The 19,473-nt window shown below is 42.0% G+C and overlaps 1 protein-coding gene across 3 annotated transcripts in view; it reads right to left on the reverse strand.

The window, feature by feature from the left end:
- The window catches only part of EP300 (E1A binding protein p300), a 76,469-nt gene extending 57,614 nt beyond the window's left edge, over window positions 1–18,855 (reverse strand). For all 3 annotated transcript variants that reach the window (XM_031938296.1, XM_031938295.1, XM_031938294.1), the window contains exon 1: window positions 18,362–18,855. In XM_031938296.1, the coding sequence (XP_031794156.1) occupies window positions 18,362–18,455 (94 nt within the window). In that variant the 5' untranslated portion in view covers window positions 18,456–18,855. The remainder of the gene's footprint in view (window positions 1–18,361) is intronic.
- Between the last annotated feature and the right edge of the window lie 618 nt (window positions 18,856–19,473).

The raw sequence follows: 19,473 nt of genomic DNA on the forward strand, positions 1-19,473 counted from the left end.
GATATGGGAAAATTGGGACACTAATACACTACTGGGGGAATATGTGAACTGATTCTACAATTCTGGAGAGCAATTTAGAACTATGCCCAAAGAGCTAACAAACTGTGCATACCCTTTGACCCAGCAGTGTTTCTACTGGACCTGTATCCCAAAGAGATATTAAAGGGAAAGGGATCTGGATGTACAAAAATGTTTGTGGCAGCCCTTTTTGTAGTGGCTAGAAATTGGAAAATGAATGGATAACCATCAATTGGAGAATGGCTGAATAAATTGCAGCATATGAATATTATGGATTATTATTGTTCTGTAAGAAATGACTAGCAAGATGTTTTCAGAGAAGCCTAAAGAGACTTAACATGAATTGATGCGTAGTGAAATGAACAGAACCAGCAGATTATACACGGCAACAAGATTATATGATGATCAATTCTGATGGACGTGGCTCTTCAACAATGAGATGATTCAAACCAGTTCCAATTGTTCAGTGATGAAGAGAGCCATTTACACTCAGAGAGAGGACTGTGGGGACCAAGTATGGATCACAACACAGCATTTTTACTCTTTTTGTTGTTGCTTGCGTGCATTTTATGTTCTCATTTTTTTTCCTTTTTGATCAGGTTTCTTTTATTTTTGTGCAACAAGATATTATGCATGTATTGGATTTAACATGTATTTTCACCATGTTTAACATATATTGGATTTCTTGGGGATATACTTGGATTATCTAGAGGAAGGGCTGGAGGGAAAGGGGGAGAAAATTGGAACACAAGGTTTTGCAAGGGTCATTGTTGAAAAATTATCCTTGCATGTTTTGAAAATAAAAAGCTTCAAGAAAAAGTAAAAGAAAAGATGCCGTTTTGCCTAAAGTTTTTACCCAGCCTAGCCCAATGCCCTCCATGTTAATAGTACTATACAGCAATAAATGCTGAATTTGATTTCTTTGAAAAGTTGTTCTGTAGAGGCTCAAGTCAATTTTACTAGGCCTACTGGGGACAGCAAGGCCAAGTCTGCTGTATGAAACCTCCTGAGAAAACCACAAAAGACAAAGTATGGAAGGTGCTGAAGGCACTTGAAGCAGTCTACGACAGAGTCCAATACCTTTCTGACAGTAGCCGTGTGAGCTCAGTCACTGAGTCTCTGGAGCAAGAAGCACTTGTAACCTTCCCTAACTCTTCCCCAGTGTGCTGGGAGGTGAGAACTGGGAAGAACTTCTACTTTACCCTCACTTGACAGTCAATATTCTACATTGTGCCACAAGAGAAATAGATGTAAATGTAATTATGGATTTAATACCATTCTCTATTTTAAGGACTCCAGAAACAACAACAAAAAAAGATATGATAATCAGCAAGTTAGTTGTATAACTGGGTATTCTAATTTTTCTATTCTTATTCTTATCTTCTAATCTTATAAAGGCAAATACAGGTAGCAGAGCCCATTCACTGACCTACTCCTTACTCACTTTCATTTTTCCTCAATATGATCATAATTATGCACCACAGGATCTGGAACCATCTTAACTTCTGTATCCCAAGCCTAATACAGGACACAAATCTCATTCTTGTACATGATCTTAACACTAAGTTGGGAAACACTGTTACTTCTGTTTTCTTCAAACCTGGGTGTTTAGATAGCAGAGAATGCCTCACTGCCTAAGGAGCAAACCAGATTTCCTTCTTGACAGTTGTAAAGAGCTAATGGGAGTTATGAGAATCTCTTCATTTTCACATACATTTTAAAGCTATCTGCAGTGTCTGATTAAACTGGGATCTGCTGAGACAACTAAGAAAAATTAAGAGTATTGGAGAGCCAGTATATCTTAACTGATCAATAATGAAGATTCAGAAATTCTGGAAAACAGAAATAAACAATTCATTGGGAAACATCCACCTGTTCCCCACTAAATATTTTGCCAAAGCTCCATAGGAGTTAACAGTACTGCCCCACTGTCTAAGTGCTGACTTCTAGATATACCCCTGCCCAAGTGGAAACTACATAATGATTTCAAAGCTAAGTTTTTCCTTTTCATTCTTCCCAACTGGATGGAAGAAAGGGCTGCCAAAAAAGAAAAGAGGACCATTAAAATGTATTTTCAAAATGCAAAGAGAACAGAGAAAAGGCCACAAAGAAAGCAGAGACAAACAACAGTTTTGAAATGGCTGTGAGTATATTCTAAACAGAACAGAAGCAAGCTATACATACATTGCAATTTCATATACAACCCTGTGTTTTATTGTGCATATGCAGGATTCAGTTTGGTTGATCCTTGTTAAATCAATTTTTAAAAAATAGGAATACAAAAATGTTATGAAAAAAAAACTGTGAATGTCTGAAAAGATAAAGCTCAACATCTCTCCCCTTCCTTTTCTGAACAGATGAGATCTAGAAGCAGAATTGTTCACATCTTTGAGAAGGAAAGAAAACAGGAGTTCTCACCCAACAAGTGTCAGGCACAAATCATAAATTACACAAAATGGAAAAGCTCCTCTCCTGAGACTACCACAACCCTGGTGCAGGTCCTGATAACTTCATGTCTAGACAAGCCTTCTGGCTGGTCTGCCAGCCTATACCTCCAACTCAGCACGATCTTCCTAGGGGTCAACCAACTCCACTGGTTCTCTATGGCCACCAGGATCAAATCTAAAATCTTTCATACTTTGGCTCCTTGCTCCCTTTCCAGTCTTCCCTTGCCATCCAGTGACAGTGGCCTCCTGGCTTCCTCCTTATGTCTCTAACACACTTCCACTCCTCATTTCCATCTCCTATCCCTTTCTTCTGCAAGAAACCTTTCACCAACTTCCTTAACACTAGGGCCTTCTCTTTTGATCTACTTGTACAAAGCTGTCTGAAGATTGTGAACTCCCAAAGAACATCAACTAGATTGCCTTTGACTTTATGTGTCACATTATGTATCTCAGTGCCTGGCCACTTGGCAGGTGCTTAATAAATGCTTGTTGATGAAAATAACCACCAACACAAAAATAAGGAAGAAAGCAGAACAAGGTGAAGAATCAGATCTACAATGACCCTCCACTAAGGGTCAGAAGTACAAGGCCCATGCAGGGAAGGCAAGAAAAAACTAGAACCAAGAATCATTCCCCAATGAACAAGTGGTCAAAGAAGATGACTGGAAAGTTCTCAAAGAGGGATTGCAACTACATGCAAGATGGCTTCAAATTACTGACAAGAGAAATGCCAAACACCCCTGGGGGGTTCACAGATGACAAAAGATGCCTCCCATGTGGAGGAAGCAATGGACATACAAATACACTGAACTAGGACTTACCAGTGAAGATATGAAATGGTACAGGCCTTCTGGAAAGCAATTTGGAACTAAAATGCTGGCAGAGATCCACTGGCAGGACTCTACTCCAAGGAGGTCAATAGCTGAGACCTCTCCTTAAATATCCAGGAGTAGTTTTTGTGTTAAAGATCTGTAATCAGAGCAGATGTCCATAGACTGAGGAATGTAACTATTAAAAAAAAAAAAAAAAAAAAAAAAAAAAGGTACTTTCCTATAATAGATTATCACCAACACACTGAAGACAACAAAAGGGAAGAATTCAGAGAAGCACAAGGAAGAGCTTATGAGATGACATCAAGTGAAGTAAGAAGAACCAGGAAAACAACTTAAATGCTAAGTGACAAGAATGTGACTGAATGATGTGCAATTACAATAATCAAGGTTGAGTCTAGAAAAGAGATAAAAAGTGGAGACTGCCCATGAGTGAGATATAAGTTAAAAGCTGCATCAGACATTATCCAAGTAATGTTGTAGCTAGTTTTGCTGACTGGCCTTTTCTTCTCGTTTCCTCTCTTTTTCTTCTTTCTCCATCTTCTGCTGTGAAGTTTAAGAGTCTTGATTGAGGAGGAGAATGGTGGAAGATTGAGCAGTATCACTTCATTACAACATTGAGAAGCAGTAGAGGAAAAATCAAGCTTGAACAGAGTTTGATCCAACTAAACCCAGATGATTAAGTCATTAGCAGAACAAAACCAGAAAACAGGGAGAAAAGTCAGTCTTGTCAAGACTTCTGTAACAAATTACACTCTCCATATAACAGAGCAGCCAACTATGAGCAGAAATGTTATGAAACGCTGGAAAAGTAAAAGTAACCAAACCAGACCAAATAAATGTACACTCCCAAGAAAGGTGATCTTTCTAAGAAAACATCAGTAACTACAAACTTGCTTATAATTTGATTTAAAATAATACAAAAAATTTTAGGGACAGGCACATTTTCACAAGTAACATTTTGCACATAGCAGACTATATAGTTTTACAATTAACTAAAGAAAAATACAAATCCTGTTTCTCTTTTGACTATTAAAACAACAACACATTTGTTCTGGCAATAAAATATTGCTTTAAAAGCCTTAAAGTGTCTGAGCATTAGCTGAAATCCTTAAGGATTCCTTAACAAATGAGATATGTAACCTTATTCATAGAAGCTCTGATTATTACTATCAAATGAAATGCAAAATGAGGAAATGAAGGCACCCCTAAAATGTTTGACACCCATGGAAGCTTTCAGGTACTATGTTCCAGTGAAAAAATGCTTTCCCACTAGACCTCCCCTGTTTGTGGAAGACATCCCCTAAGGTGACAAGAACAAAACCTAATAAGGAACACCTTCCAAAAAGAGATACATAATCATAATTATGAAAGAAAGGGCCAGCCTCACTGGTGAATAGACAGAAAAGACCAATGGATGAAAATTTTTTTCAGTTTGTGTTTGACCTATCAAGCAACCCATCGATCTGAGACACTGAGCTAACCTGAGCTCAGAATATAAACAGATTAGATTGTCCTGACTTCTTGCAACAATGCCAATATTCTCCTGACACAGCTGTCTGAAATGCCTGATATCCCACTAGTTTCTTAAGAAATTAAGTCACCCAAAGGAGGCATAAATAAGTTATTCCCAAGTACCAAGAAACAGTATAAAAGGTTCAAAAATTATGTATGATCTGGAAAAATGAGCTATAGCAAAACCCAGACTGTCCTCTGCAGGACAGTCTAGAAGAAATATCAAAATCACTTTTAAGAACTAGTATCACCAAATCACTATTGATTAGAGAAATGCAAATTAAAACAATTCTGAAGTGCCACCTCGCACCTCTCAGATTGGCCAAGATAACAGGAAAGGATAATGATAAATGTTGGAGATATGTGGGAAACTGGGACACTGATTCACTGTTGGTAGAGTTGTGAATTGATCCAATTTTGGAGAGCAATATGGAACTATGCCCAAAGGGCCATCAAACTGTGCACACCCTTAGTTCCAGCAGGGTCTGTATCCCAAAGAGGCCATAAAAAAGGGAAAAGCACCCACATGTGCTTGTAGCAGCCCTTTTTTAGTGGCAAGGCACTAGAAAACAGAGTGGATGCCATCAGTTAAGGAATGGCTGATTAAGTTATGGTATGTGAATGTAATGGAACATTGTTCAATAACAAATAATGAGCAGGTTAATTTCAGAAAGATTTGGAGAGACTTACATGAACTGATGCTAAGTGAAGTGATTAGAGCCAGGAGAACTTTGTACACAACAAGATTATGTCTGATCAACTGTGATGGACCTGGCTCTTTTCAACAATGAGGTGATTCACGCCAATTCCAATAGACTAGTGACAGAGAGCCATCCTCATCCAGAAAGAGGGCTATGGGGACTGAACATGGATCACAACATATTATTTACACCTTTTTTGTTGTTTGCTTGTTTTTTTCTTGTTCATTATTTTTCCTTTTTGATCTGATTTTTCTTGTGAAAAGAAAAGCATAATCTGGGGATATTAGGATAGCAGGAAATACAGAATTAGTAATTTTAACCATAAATGTGAATGGGATGAACTCCCCCATAAAGAGGAGGCGGATAGCAGACTGGATCAAAAGTCAGAACTCTACAATATGTTGTTTACAGGAAACACATTTAAAACAGGTAGATACATACAGAGTAAAGGTAAAAGGCTGGAGCAGAATCTATTATGCTTCAGGCGATGTCAAAAAAGCAGGGGTAGCCATCCTTATCTCAGATCAAGCAAAAGCAAAAATTGATCTAATTAAAAGAGATAAGGAAGGAAACTATCTTGCTAAAAGGTACTACAGACAATGAAGCAATATCAGTATTAAACATATATGCACCAAGTGGTATAGCATCTAACTTCCTAAAGGAGAAGTTAAGAGTTACGAGAAGAAATAGACAGCAAAACTGATTTTTTCTTGTGCATCATGATAAATGTGGAAATGTGTTTAGAATATATGTTTAACCTATATTGGATAACTTGACTAGGGGAGGGAGAAAAATTTGGAACACAAGATTTTGTGAGGGTGAATGCTGAAAACTATCTTTACATGTATTTTGAAAAAATAAAATTGGGGGAAATAAATCAGCAGTGACCCCAAACGTCATGTTAGGACTGCAATTCTGCAGGTCTCAATGCAGGATGCTAGCACATAACTGCTGGGAGCACTTAATCATTTCTAGTATCATTAGAAGTTGAAACAAATTAAAGAACTTCAAGAAACAAGTTGTTTTTAACTTATTGGGAGTAATTAAAGTAGAAAATTTTGAATTCGACTAGCTTGATTTAAATCACTTAAAGTTATTCTAAACATTTTCCTCTGTGTATATTAAAAAGCAGACAAGAAACTTAATCCATTACAATCTTCCTGCGGTTGCCTCAGCTGGGTAGAAAGGTAATCATAGATTCTCAAAGACCATACACAAGGCTCAGCTTGTTCCTCTTATGCTTGAGAAGGAAAGCTAAGTCCAGGAACTGATTCTCTCTAGACCAACTAAGAGGTGGGCTGAACCTAAAAAACCAAAGCTCTTTTAGCACCCATTTCTGCTGAAGCTAGATGCTCGAATATTGGAAATTTTGGATCAAAATGGCAGCCACCCTAAAGAACAATTCAGAGAGTCGTAGTAGGCATAAGTAGGCTGCTTCATGATTTCCAGTGATGACTGTCCTAAACACAAGACTTGCCATATAAGAGATGATCTAGGATATGTTTAAAGAGAAAACGGCTCAGTTATGCAATGAAAAATCAAGAATAGTCTTCCAAATATTGCACAGGTAGACAAAGCTCTTAAACACCTAGCCCAATACTGAGACATATTTAACAGATATAGGACTGCTTGCCATCTAGGGGAGGGGGTGAAGGGAGAGAGGGGAAAAATCAGAACAGAAGTAAGTGCAAGGGAAAATGTAAAAAATTACCCTGGCATGGGTTGTCAATAAAAAAAATTATAATAATTAAAAAAAAACAGAAAGAAAGAAAAAACACCTAGCCTAAGACCTTAGAGGTCTGAGGGTCCTCCAGAGAAAACCCAAGGTAGAATATCACTAAAGCAAGTGGGGAAGGGGGAAAAAGGGATATAATGGTATTTACCCAACAGTGATGATATCCACATCTAATGAGCTCAATATATCTATGAGTATCCACATTTCTCTATACTAGTAGAACAGTCATACTAAAGACAATGATCCAAGTCTTAAAGCATCTTCCCTCACTAGATTTTAAGATGCGATGACCATTTAAAGCACAGACCAACAAACCCAAGGGTTTGCTTGCAGTTACCTGCTAATTGTTCTATGGTATGCTTTATTTTAATATAATTCTTGCACCTTATAAATGATGCAAAACTTAACTCAGTTTTTACAAAATTAAAACTAAGCACAAAATTTTTTTCTATTCAAGTTAAGCATTCTAAGGAAAATCAACTAAATAATTTGGGAATATGACTAGTCACCTTCCATTCTATCATTACGTTAAATAATAAAAATATTAAACTACTAACAACCTGATGTCTTGTAACAGACATTAAGAGGATGCCAAAATAATGGTTCACTATTAGCCATTTTCATTTTTACCTTAGATGACAAGATTATTAAATAAAATACTGAGTGTAAAAATACTTGTTAACCTTACTATCCAAAATGTTAACATATGTTTCTTTAAAACCCTATCAGAAGAGCAGCACAGTGGCAAAATGGACTGAATGAGCACAGGGAGCAAACTGACTCCCCCCCCAATTCTCTCATCCACTAAAGGAGGTGAAAGCTGTAACAACCAGAAATTTTTCTCCTCAGCAGCTCAGTATGCTGATGAAATCACACCAATCTTCCTCTTTCCTTTGTAACAAAAAATTTACATGCAACAAAAGAAATCTTCATATTATCCCTATGAAGGGATGACATTTTATGTACATGGGGTGGAGTGGAAAGGAGCTCAGGACACCTGGAGAAGGCAAGTGACCAAAAATAAACCCACCTTTCTACATTTCTAGTCTAGGAGCCACTAAATCATTGATTTGAGGGAAGAAAAACCTACCCAGACAACCCACATATTGAGGTCAGGCAAACCAGAAACACTTTAGATATCATTAAGAATTATCCAAAATTTTTGGAAACAGGTAAGCAGAAAGATATTCAGCAACTATTTTGAAGCGAGATGACACAGTGGACAGTGCTGGGTAGCACTGAAATCAGCGAGACAGGATTTCTAATCCTGTCACATTTAGTTGTGGCTGAGCCTAAACTAACTCTCTCAGTCTCAGTTTCCAAATCTGTAAAATGGGGAATAAGTCCTATCTCAAAGGGTTTTGTGAGGAATCAGATAACAGGTAAAGGATAAGGTATTCACATGAGAACATCAAGATGTCCGGAAGTAGAATTCATAATAGGGAAGGTATAAAATGTGGGATAAAGAATGTTTGAAATTCACCTAATAGTTACACAGTGAAGCAACTCAAGTTACAAGTGAAGCATTATGTACTACACAGGAAAAATAAAACAAACCACAGAATAATAGATTCTAATTTTTTAATTTGATGAGAAACAGCCTGTACATTTTGTACAATATTACCATGAAATGCAAGATCAACTGTTTAGATAGCAAGTTAGTCCAAGCAAGGTGTACTGATTGTCCTAGATGCTGGGGCTGCCAGCTGTCTACACTTATCTATTGTGAAGCTGCCCAAATGGGGCCCGACAAGGGCTGGCTACCAATTCGGGGAAAGGTAGAAAACTGTAGCTGTGGGAGCCTTCTTATGTCTCCAAAATTAAAAGAAATTCAACATTACAGAGCTTACTTACCCCACACCTAGGAGCTGAGATGATTCTATCTGTGCTCAGTCTTGTCTTGGCAATTCCCAAAAAAGCACGCACTCACATTCCATCAAAGAGCTTCCATTTTCACCTATGACCTATAGATCTCCAACCTTCTCCATTTCCACAAGGGAAATTTGTATGATGCCCTCTTCTAGCATCCTACTTTAGCTATGCAGATGTGTATTCCTTCCTAACACTTTTTCCTCCTCCAATTCCCCAGATTTTTATTTATTCACTCTGAGTGCTTAGCTGTCTAGGCAAGTCAAAAGGTGAAAGATCAGTTAATCCACTACATTTTGGAGTTAACTCTTTATTGCCAGGATTTTTTTTTCCCTCATCACCCGTTTTCCAATGTACTTCCCTATCCCTGAGAGCCAAAGACTAAAAAAAGTTCAGCAAAACCAGCTGGATTCTGTAAGCCAGAGATCCACAGCAGACTCTCTCCCCAGGGGAGCTTGTCATTCCTGAAGGATATGGCCTTCAGGAATGACAAGCCCCCCTGGGCCATTGTCTTTTCATGGTATTGTTTGGTTCCTCTGGTTCTTTCCATTTCTGTTGTGAGAGATTTTGTATCAATGCTTTTATTATCTACTGTATTTCAATGTCAAAGTAAGCAGGGTCTGGGTGGGCCTGAATATAGGATGTGCTTTGAGTGTTTAAGCTAGAGCCACAGTCTGGACTTCGAGGAGTTTATTTATCTTTTTTAAACAAGCAATTGGTGGTAGGGGAAAATATCCATAAATGACTGGTGTGTGGTGGGAAGGGTTAACGCTATGAATGCTCAAGAAAGAGAACTTGGATTCTGCGTCAGAAGGATTAATTCAATCGACTACCTGGTCGTGATCAGGGCCTATTTCTTCATCAGAAAAAAAAATGAAATCATCAGATCCCTTCTAACTCAAATTCTACTCTCTCTCATAGTTCGATCAGTGCTAATTTTATAATTCCCTGCCCTTTTTCGGTCCAGTGCCTATGAAATAATCTCAGCCTTCAATTCAAAGCTTTTTCTAACTCAGGGCCCATCCCACCTTTCCAATCTTCTGACACCTAATTCCACTCTATGAGCTCTTCAATTCAGAGACCCTGGCCCTCCGGACTTCCTTAAAAAGATCTATCTCTGGGCTCCCACTAAATCCCACCTTCCACAAGAAGTCCCTCTCAATACGAAGGCTTTCCCCCCATTTATTGTTTCCTACTCACCCAGCACATTGCATGCTTTGTATGCATTAGCTTCCATGTTGTCTTTCCTATTAAACTGTGAAGCCTTGAGGGCAGGGACTGTCTTGCCCTCCTCGCTAGCATATAATAGGTGCTTCACTGACTGACCCTTGCCATCCGCAAACTGAACTTTCTGGTCTTTATTGGTTCACTTTTGCAAAAGAGCTTTCCTTTCCTTTTTTTTTTTTCAGCCTCCCCCTCATGGCATCAATAAAGCCCTCATCTCTAAGCCCGAGGTCTTCTTTGACCTAGTCCATTCCAAGTTCTAGCCTCTTCGGCCCTAAGGAAGTTTCATCCTGGGTACAACAGCTAACTTGGGACCACAGCCCCCATCCCTCCCGAGGGGAATCCAGCCTGAGCACAGGCACAAAGCCCTTTACAAGGCTCTGTATCACTGTTCATGCACAGAGACAGAGAAGTGGACACAGGCCACTCTGAGCCAGGTGCTGCCCCCAAGAGTGCTCTGGAAAAACTACAAGAAAGCCCTTGCCCAGAGCAGAACCCTCTGCTAAAGAAGTCATTCCCCCCTCACCCCCACCGGGCCTGAAGCTGCTTTTCTATTCAAAGTCAGGGTTTCCTTTCCATCTTCGGTCAGTTCTGTCTTGTCTGGATTTTTGGCTTAACTTTGGATTTTACATCAAACTGTCAGAACAGCCTTCCCTAAATACAGCCATCACCATTCCATCGATTTCCAGCTCAGAACAATGTTTTCCCTCTTACCCATATCAATCACAAAATCTTCAAAATGGGCAGAAGCCGCCATTGGAAAACCCTTTTTCCACTCAAACTTCTTGCTAGACAACCCAGCTCAGCCCAACTGACTGAGACAGCCTCTCTCCAACCTTATCTATTTTATAGCCCGTCCAGCTTTGAGCTGGGCTAGATGGCCTTAGCATTTTCTTCAACTCTACCATCCTAAGCTCTTAATCTATGTTTTTCACTTCTCCAAAGACTTGATCAAAATGATTTTTTATAAGAATTTTTCAAAAGTTCAACAGCCATGAAAAAGCCTCCAACTTATTAAGAGAAAAATAAATTGCATGCAGACTTCACCTCATACTCAAACTGATAAAGATAGGAAAAGATAGAAAATGTCAGCATGGGAAAACAGAATTCATTGCTGTTGGTGAAGCCACAAATTATCACACAATGACAAATATCTTGAAAAATAATTTCAATTTATTGGAGAATAGGCATTCAATGGCCCATACCCTTTAATCCAGTGATCCCATTACTCCACAGACCTATTCCAGTCCTGCCATCCTGCAGTCCTATTGTCCTTTCATCCCAGGTTCCCTAGTCCTTAATAAGATGCCATATATTAAAATAATCACAATAACACTTTTTTGTGATTGAAAAATTGGAAACATTGAAAAATTGGAAACAAAGAAAATGGCCAACCAACCAGAAAACAGCTGAATAAATTACAGTACAGAGAATATCAACATACCATGAGAAATAGTCACTTAGAAATTTAAATACCGGAAGCCATGAATTGAATAAGTAGAATCAGAATATTCACGACTATAATAATGTAAATGAAAAGGCAGGGAAGCTCAAATTAAAATCAAAGATCAATATTGCTGAAATACAAAAAACCAATAAAAAACCACAGCTGGAAGGGGTGGTTGGGGATTGTATTTAGCTTACGCCAGCCTTTTGGGTTTTTACAAAGGACCAGACTAAAGGAATAGGGGAAAAGAGTCATTAATAAAACTTTCAAAAACAATAGGACTTCAAGTCAAGAGGATTTAGATTCCAATCCTTGTTCTGCCTTTTCTGTCAAAAATCACTGTTCAATTCAAACCTTTCCTGATGACATTCTTTCCAATTCCAGCAAATGCCTTCTCTCCCTCCCCCCCCATTCAAAGCACCGGCTCCAACTTGAGGACAAACTAACCGAGTCTAATGACTTGCCCAGGATCCCACCATTTCAGTTAGGATTCAGTTCAGGTCCCTCTAATAATCTCCAAGTGTGGCCCACTCTGCTTCCCCCAACTGGTACATTCTTGGATACTTAGACTCAAGACCAGCATGGTTTGACTGGACTTTCTCATTCCAGAGAAATGCTTGTTTCAATCACCAACATATACACACCACTACTTACAACACAATCATCTGATAATACAAAGTATTCTGCTCACTTGTTTCAAGGTTATCCTTCCATAAGAACAGTAGCACGCAGGAGTGAAAAAGAGCAGCAAACTACGCATGCATCATATACATTTTCCAGCTTTTCTGTTATACCTTCTCTGTATATCCTTTCAATGGCATTAGATTACATGCTCCCTGTGATGTGCCCGTGTAACCTTCCTGGCCCAGTGGCAACATAGTGACTAGCAACAAGCACAGACCTAAATTAGTTATTGACCGAATGGCATCGAACACAGTTGTATTAAGTACAGAGGTTTTAAAGTCCCCTCCTTCGCACCGGGCTAAGTTAGCCCAAAGAGCCAACCTAATGCCCATCAAGTCACAACTATTTAGTTATTCAGGCCTTTGTTGAACCTAAACTGGAAGGAAGCCATGGTAAAAATTTCCAGTTAACAGTTCAGAGGGGAAAAGTCAAATAAAAGGACAAATAACTTCCCAGATTAAATCTTCATTTTTGTCACTTGAATTTCACTAGCACTGACTTCACGCTTAAAATACAATTTCCAAAGAGCAAAACCCAGAAATCTCGATGCCGTTTTAATAAAAGATGCATTCCTGAATTTTCGGTCCCTGTTGGGTGTACAAACTGGCAGAACCAGCCCTGAATTGTTTTTATAAGTACACAGCAATTGGGCATTTTAGACGCCCACTAGGAGCACTTGCTATCCTCTCTGCCTTCCCACTCCTCCTTCCTCTCCCGGCAGCCAGACAGGGATTCTGAGGCGATCTATGGCTCTCTTTTCCCTTTAACTCCTGGCCCACAGGGCAGGACAGTGGTCAAATGGCCCTCCAACTCCGCCCTGACAGGGTCCTGAGACGCCTACTACATGCCAGGCACTGTGCCATTGGCCAGTCATACTGACATCTTCTCACTTCTGGATTTCTTTCTAGAGATGCTTTTTAGTAGATGCAGACTTCAGGGGGGAAATGCCATCTTTCTCTAGCTTAAGAGCCTGAACTGTGTACACATCTGAAGAACTCTTCATTCAACATCCATGTGCCCCCTTTTCCTTTCCTTTTATTCTCCTCTCAACTCTACAATCAGGCTTTGGACCTCATCATTCAAATTAAACTGCTTGACCCCAAATTACCAATTACAATGATCTCTATGGTCTTTTCTCCACCTCCCTTCAACTGTTCACACTGATTCTCCTCTTCTGGTCTTTTGAGACTGCCCTCTTTCCTGGTTTTCCTCCTACTAGTAAAACCCCTCTTTCCTCAGTTTCCTTTGGTGGACCTTCACCTGACCACGCCCATAATCATGAGTATGAAGGTAAGGATGTCCCCTCCCCCATCTTGTCTTTTCTTTTGGTGAACTTTGTAAACTCCCATAGATGCAATTATTAGTTCTACATCCATGACTCCAAGGTCTGCCTATTCAGCCCTAAACTCTTTCCTCTTTTCAGTTTTGCATCTTCTGCTACCTATTGCACATTTTGAATTGGATGCACTACAGACAAATTTAGTGAGTCCCAAACCAACAATAATGAACTCCTAACTTTCCTATTATTGGTGAGGGCCACCTGCTACCCACCTATCTTGTTCCTCTGGTTTCCTGGCCCAGACCTCCTCTGCCTACTGGCTGCCTGCCCTCGATCTCTGCCCACTCCAATCCCTCCCCCCAAAAAACTGATCTGACCAGGTCAACTCTGTACTTCACCAACTCCTGGGCCCACTTCAGGGATGGAAATATAAAATCCCGTTTAGCTTTTCCTTGTCCTTTGCGATCCGGCCCCCTCCTCCCTGTCCAGCCTTCTCTCACAGCTATCCAGTGACACTGGATTCTCCTGTTGTTTCTTACAAGACACCATCTCCCAATTTTGAATAGTTTCATATTTAGAGGCAGCTATGTGATAAAATAAATAAGGTCTGGCGTCAAATCCAGATTCAGTCATTTCCTAGTTGTGTGATCCTGGGCAAGTCTGTCTCAGTTTCTCAACTGTAAAATAAGGATAACAGCATCTAAATGAGATGATTATAAAGGCTATAGCACAGTACTGGACACATAGTAGGTACTTACTAAAGCTTATTCCCTAGCCCCCCTTTCTTTTTGCTTCCTCCCAAGCCTGGAAGCTTCTTCTTTCTCCGGATTCTTGACTTCAAATTCCAGCTAAAATCTCATTTCCTACCAGAACTTCACCCCAGTTCTTCCTTAATTTCCATGCCTTTTCTATAAGGATCACTGCCTATTTATCCCGTATGAACTTTGTTGGTATGTTTTCTCCCTATTAGACTATAAGTTCCACAAAAGCAGGGCCTGTTTTTAAATTTTCTTTGTAGGGCCGATGCTTAATACATTGCCTGAACTCATAGCAAGTGCCTAATAAATGCTGGTTGACTGCCCAGTACTTTGGGACATACTACATCTACTCCTAGGGCCACCTTCCTGTTAATCTATGCTAGTGGTGCATGAAGTACTCATTCTTCACAATAAATGTATGCATATGAAATCCAAACAACACAGTATAAATTCAAATTACAGAGCTTTCCAAAAAGCTTTGATATTTTTTCAAAATGACAGAGCATACCCTACAGTCCAATATTCCATATATCTCAATTTTTTCTTACTTTAACTCTTGGGGTTTCCTAGATTTGAGTACAAAAGTTCCAACTTTAAGTCTCTATGATTGAACTGTATATTCTCTACCTATGATGAGTTATGTATACCATTTAAAAATACATGTAAATTACAACAAAGCTATTTCCTTGGACTTACATGAAAAGACTGTAGACTTTTTTAGTACTAATAGCAATCATTTTAGCAACTCAGCAAAGAAAGCTCTTCCATCCAAAAATCATCCACCTCTTAAATCCACTTTATCACCTGTTTACCTATAGATCTAACACTAACCTGAATTGGTTTTCCATTGCTTGAAGGCAATGTTTAAGTAAAAGTCTAGTATTCTAAAAAGTAACTTGAGTCTTTCAAATTAAGTAAGTAAAAACAAAAGAGAAGCCCTTGGACAAAATTCAGGTAAAAAGAAGCTCCCAGAATCATTTTAAGATTGTACTATGCTCCTGGTACTGACTACAGATATATATATCTAGGACAGCCCCATGCAAAGGCTGCATCATTTAACCTGGGCAGGGCCATTACATTTGTTTTGACCTTTGGCAAGTCAACTAACCAATATGGGCTTTCAGTTTCTTAACCTATTATTTTCACTTGCTTGTCAAAATAACTGGACACTACATTACTACAAAAGCATACTTATAACAGGGTATCTGAAGGATCAAAAAAAAAAATAAATTGCGACAAAAGTCCTTCGATCAAATCAACCTCCAAATGCTATTGCAATTATGTGTCAAAAGCAATCCTTAGCACAGGGAACAGCTTTAGTTTGTAAACAATCACTAACACAGGAGACTCAATTCTTCTAAAGTCTAATCATAGAATTTCAAGTTAGAAAAAGTTGGAAGGCACTGAATGTTAAATAAATTATTAAAATGTAAATGTAAAAGCATTTACTTTGTGAATTGTTATGTCAGGCAAATCGACAAGCTTCTTTCCTTAAGCAAAGGACAATTTGGGATTAAGTTAAAATCCTAGCAAAAAGGTTTCTTACCCTTCAAATGCTTTGGGGGAGAAAGGGAGAAAGGTGAGAAACACTCAGGTCAAAACAGGAGAATGATAAAGCAGCTGAAGCAAAAAAAAAAAAAAACTTCACAAGGAGCAAAGATATTAATTCAAATATTGAGCCAATGAAATTTGTAAAAAGATAATCTGAACATATTTAGAATTCACTCAATCATCCAAATGGATCTAAAATGGCAATATGATTTGTGTGTAGAAAACAGAAAAAGGGAAAATCAGACCCTATCTAGTGTACGTATTAAAATATTGGGGGGGAAAAAAGTACATGAAGAGGGGGGACGACTTCCAGCACTCCAGGTGGGAGCAGGTCAACAGGGAAAAAGAAAAAAAGGAGATCATTTGTCAGATCTTTCTTTCCTAATCCAGGAATAGCTATTAGTAAGCTACTATAACCTCAGAGCTTTCCTATCTTTTACACCTTAACTAAAATAGAATAAGGAATCACTTAAAAAGTTATTTAGGGAAGTTAGTTATGGAGAAAGCCAACAATCTAACAGAGAAAAACAATGTCTTTAAACAAAGACTGAGCTATTGAAAGTCAATGGAAACATTTAATGTGCCACAATTCCAGTGTTAAAGAAGACAGTAACTGTGTAAACTAAGGAAATCAAGTAATAAGAAGTAAATCAAAGCTAATACACCTGCAATAAGTGACTTGGCACAGAGTAGCACCTGAATAAATCATTTTCATTCATTCATTTACAACTATAATTAGTTTATAGGAAATTTGCATTCTAACCTGCAAAAATTACCTTCACATAGAGGTGTCTATCAGCCCACCCAAATTTTAAATTATTTGTAAATTTGCCTCTGTTATTAACAAAGGTTCAATTACATAGAGTTGATACATTCTCTGATGTTTAAATGGATGAACTTGGTAAATTTCACGATTAGAGAGTCAAGTGTGGAATGCCTTTCACCAGCAGTCACTAAAAGGAAGAAGGAATGTTGAAGAACATTATACTTCATTTATAATCACTCCTTTTTAGCACAAGACAGAAGGATCGGGGGTCTATTAAACACCAGATGGAACAAACCCAAACTTAACCTTTATAAAACAATTCCCAATAAGAAAAATCCCTTTCACTCCTATTAACCCCATATCTCAAGAATCCTCTCAAAACCATTTGTGGAATCCCCATTCTTCCACTATTAAAATGGTATCACTTTTCGAAAAGGCTAGATAAAAATTCTCTTAAAAACTTAAGGATATTAAATTCGCTTAGTAAAATAAAGGAACATATTCCATCTTCAAGGACTCAAGTGGGATAACCCCGTCCCTCTCAAGCAGCGAGCTGATCAGATGGTCCTAAACTAGTGCCCGGTCGAGCCCGATCCTCCCCAGGGGGAGCAACAAGGTCTCCCTCCCTGTCAGAGGGCCAGCCATTTTTCCTCTTCGTTTTCCTAGCAGCTCCAACTACAGAACAACGACCAAGAAGATCGGTGGCCATCAGGGGCAACGACTCCAGCCGGGATGAGAGAAGGGAAGAGACAAGCGGCTCCGGATTTCTCTACGGACCCCCCCAAACACACAAGCGGGGCGCCACCCCCAGAAGTGCGAAGGTTAAAACCCTAAACGCGCATCTCGCCCCCGAGCCAAGCATCCAAACCCGAACTCGCTCCTCCACAACTAAGTTCCAGGGGCGCCAGTGAAAGGGCTGCGGAACCCGAAGCCTCCAGCTTCGCTGTAACTTCCAGCCCGGACCTCGGGGCACCCCGATCCCCGAACCAAGAAAAGCCAACAGAGTAACATCGAGGGCAAGGAAGCCTCCGCCCACCCCCCCGCCCCCACCAAGCGAGCCCCTCTCCTGCTCTCCTCCAACCTGCTAAGCCCAAAAGGGGAGCTTCAGACATTTTGGTCTAAGCAAGCCAAGCGAGGGGAGATGCAGAAAAAGCTCGGTCCGTGCATACTCCATATTGATTCCGAACGCCAAGGATGAAAAACCAGAGAGCCAAATTCGACCACGGGATTGCAAGGGAAAAGAGGGCGAGAATAGGGGCAGGTCCCACCTTGGAAACCCCACATCAAGAAAATGAGGAGTTGGGGCTAATTGAGTCCGAATTTTGCCACCCCCCCCCCAATCAGAGAGGAAGAGAGAGAAAGTAGGAAGTGGGGAGAAACACCCGTGAGGACCCCGGGGAAGGCTGGGGACGACGGACATCGCGGACTCTCCACCCCCCCACCTTCCCCCCCCCACCCCGGCCCAGGCAGGAACCGTGCACCAAGGGCCGGCTGGCCGCGAGGGGATCGGGGAAGCCCGGCGGATGACGGGACTGACCTGTGCCGTCGCTGGCGGCCACAGACAGGGCCGGTGAGGCAAGCTTGGGCCGCTTCGGGGCGGGCGGCCCGGGCTCCACCACGTTCTCGGCCATGGCTGCGGGTCCGGCCCGGCTCGCTGTCGCTCTCTGCTCGGCTTCGCTGCTGAGCTCTGAGCTGCGCTGCGCTGCTCTGCGCTCTAGCTCTGGGCTCCGGGCGGGCACACTCACGCACACTCACACTAGCTCCCACGCACGCTCACGCTCACGCTCACGCACGCTCCCCCCCTAGTGGCGGGGCCGGCGCGGCTCCCGGCCGCTCGTCGGGGCGCTGGCGGGGCTGGGGCTGGGGCCTGCGGGGCGCCATGGACCGCGGCCTCGTCGCCGGCCTCATCGCCGGCCCGGGGGCTCGTCGGCGGCGGTCGGGTCGGGCCGGGCCGCCGCCTCACATCGTGCTGCCGCTGCTCCGGCGGCGGCGGCAGCGGCTCGGGCCGGAGCCGGGCTGGGCCGCGCCGCGGGGCCTCCTCCGCCCGCCTCCGCCTCCTCCTCGGCCTGGGCCTCGCCTCCGCCTCCTCCGGGGCCGGGCCGCGCACCCAAACAAAATGGCGGCTGTTGTTCGTCCGCGGCGCGGCGCTCGGCTGCGCGGCGCTGGCTGCGCTGCGCGGCGCCCGCTCGCCTCGGCCCAGGCCCCGCCTCGCCTCGGCTGCGCTCGGCTCGGCCGCCGCGGCTCGGCTGCGCTCGGCTGCGCTCGGCTCTGCTCTCCTCGGCTCGACTGCGCTCTGCTCTCCTCCGTCCGCTCAGCTCCGCTCCGCTCGGCCCAGTGCTCCCTCCTCCTCCTCCTCTTCCTCCTCCCCCAGCCCTCCTCCTCCGCCTCCGCCTCCTCCCGCTCCTAGGCGAGCGCCGGCGGCGGCGGCGGCAGCAGCAGCGGCGGCGACGGCAGCAGAGGCAGCGGCAGCAGCAGCGGCAGCAGCAGCAGCAGCAGTAGCGACGGCGGGGGCCGGAAATGAGCCAAGGGGGAGGGGGACAGGGGGCGGGGCCGAAGGCGGGCGGACGGACGGCGGCGGGGGGAGGGCACCGGAGGGGAAGGGGCGGGGCTTGCCCCCCCTCCGGTGGACTCGCACAATGGGCGCCGAGA

Source organism: Sarcophilus harrisii, chromosome 5, assembly GCF_902635505.1.
Source record: "Sarcophilus harrisii chromosome 5, mSarHar1.11, whole genome shotgun sequence".
Taxonomy (NCBI): Eukaryota; Metazoa; Chordata; class Mammalia; order Dasyuromorphia; family Dasyuridae; genus Sarcophilus; species Sarcophilus harrisii.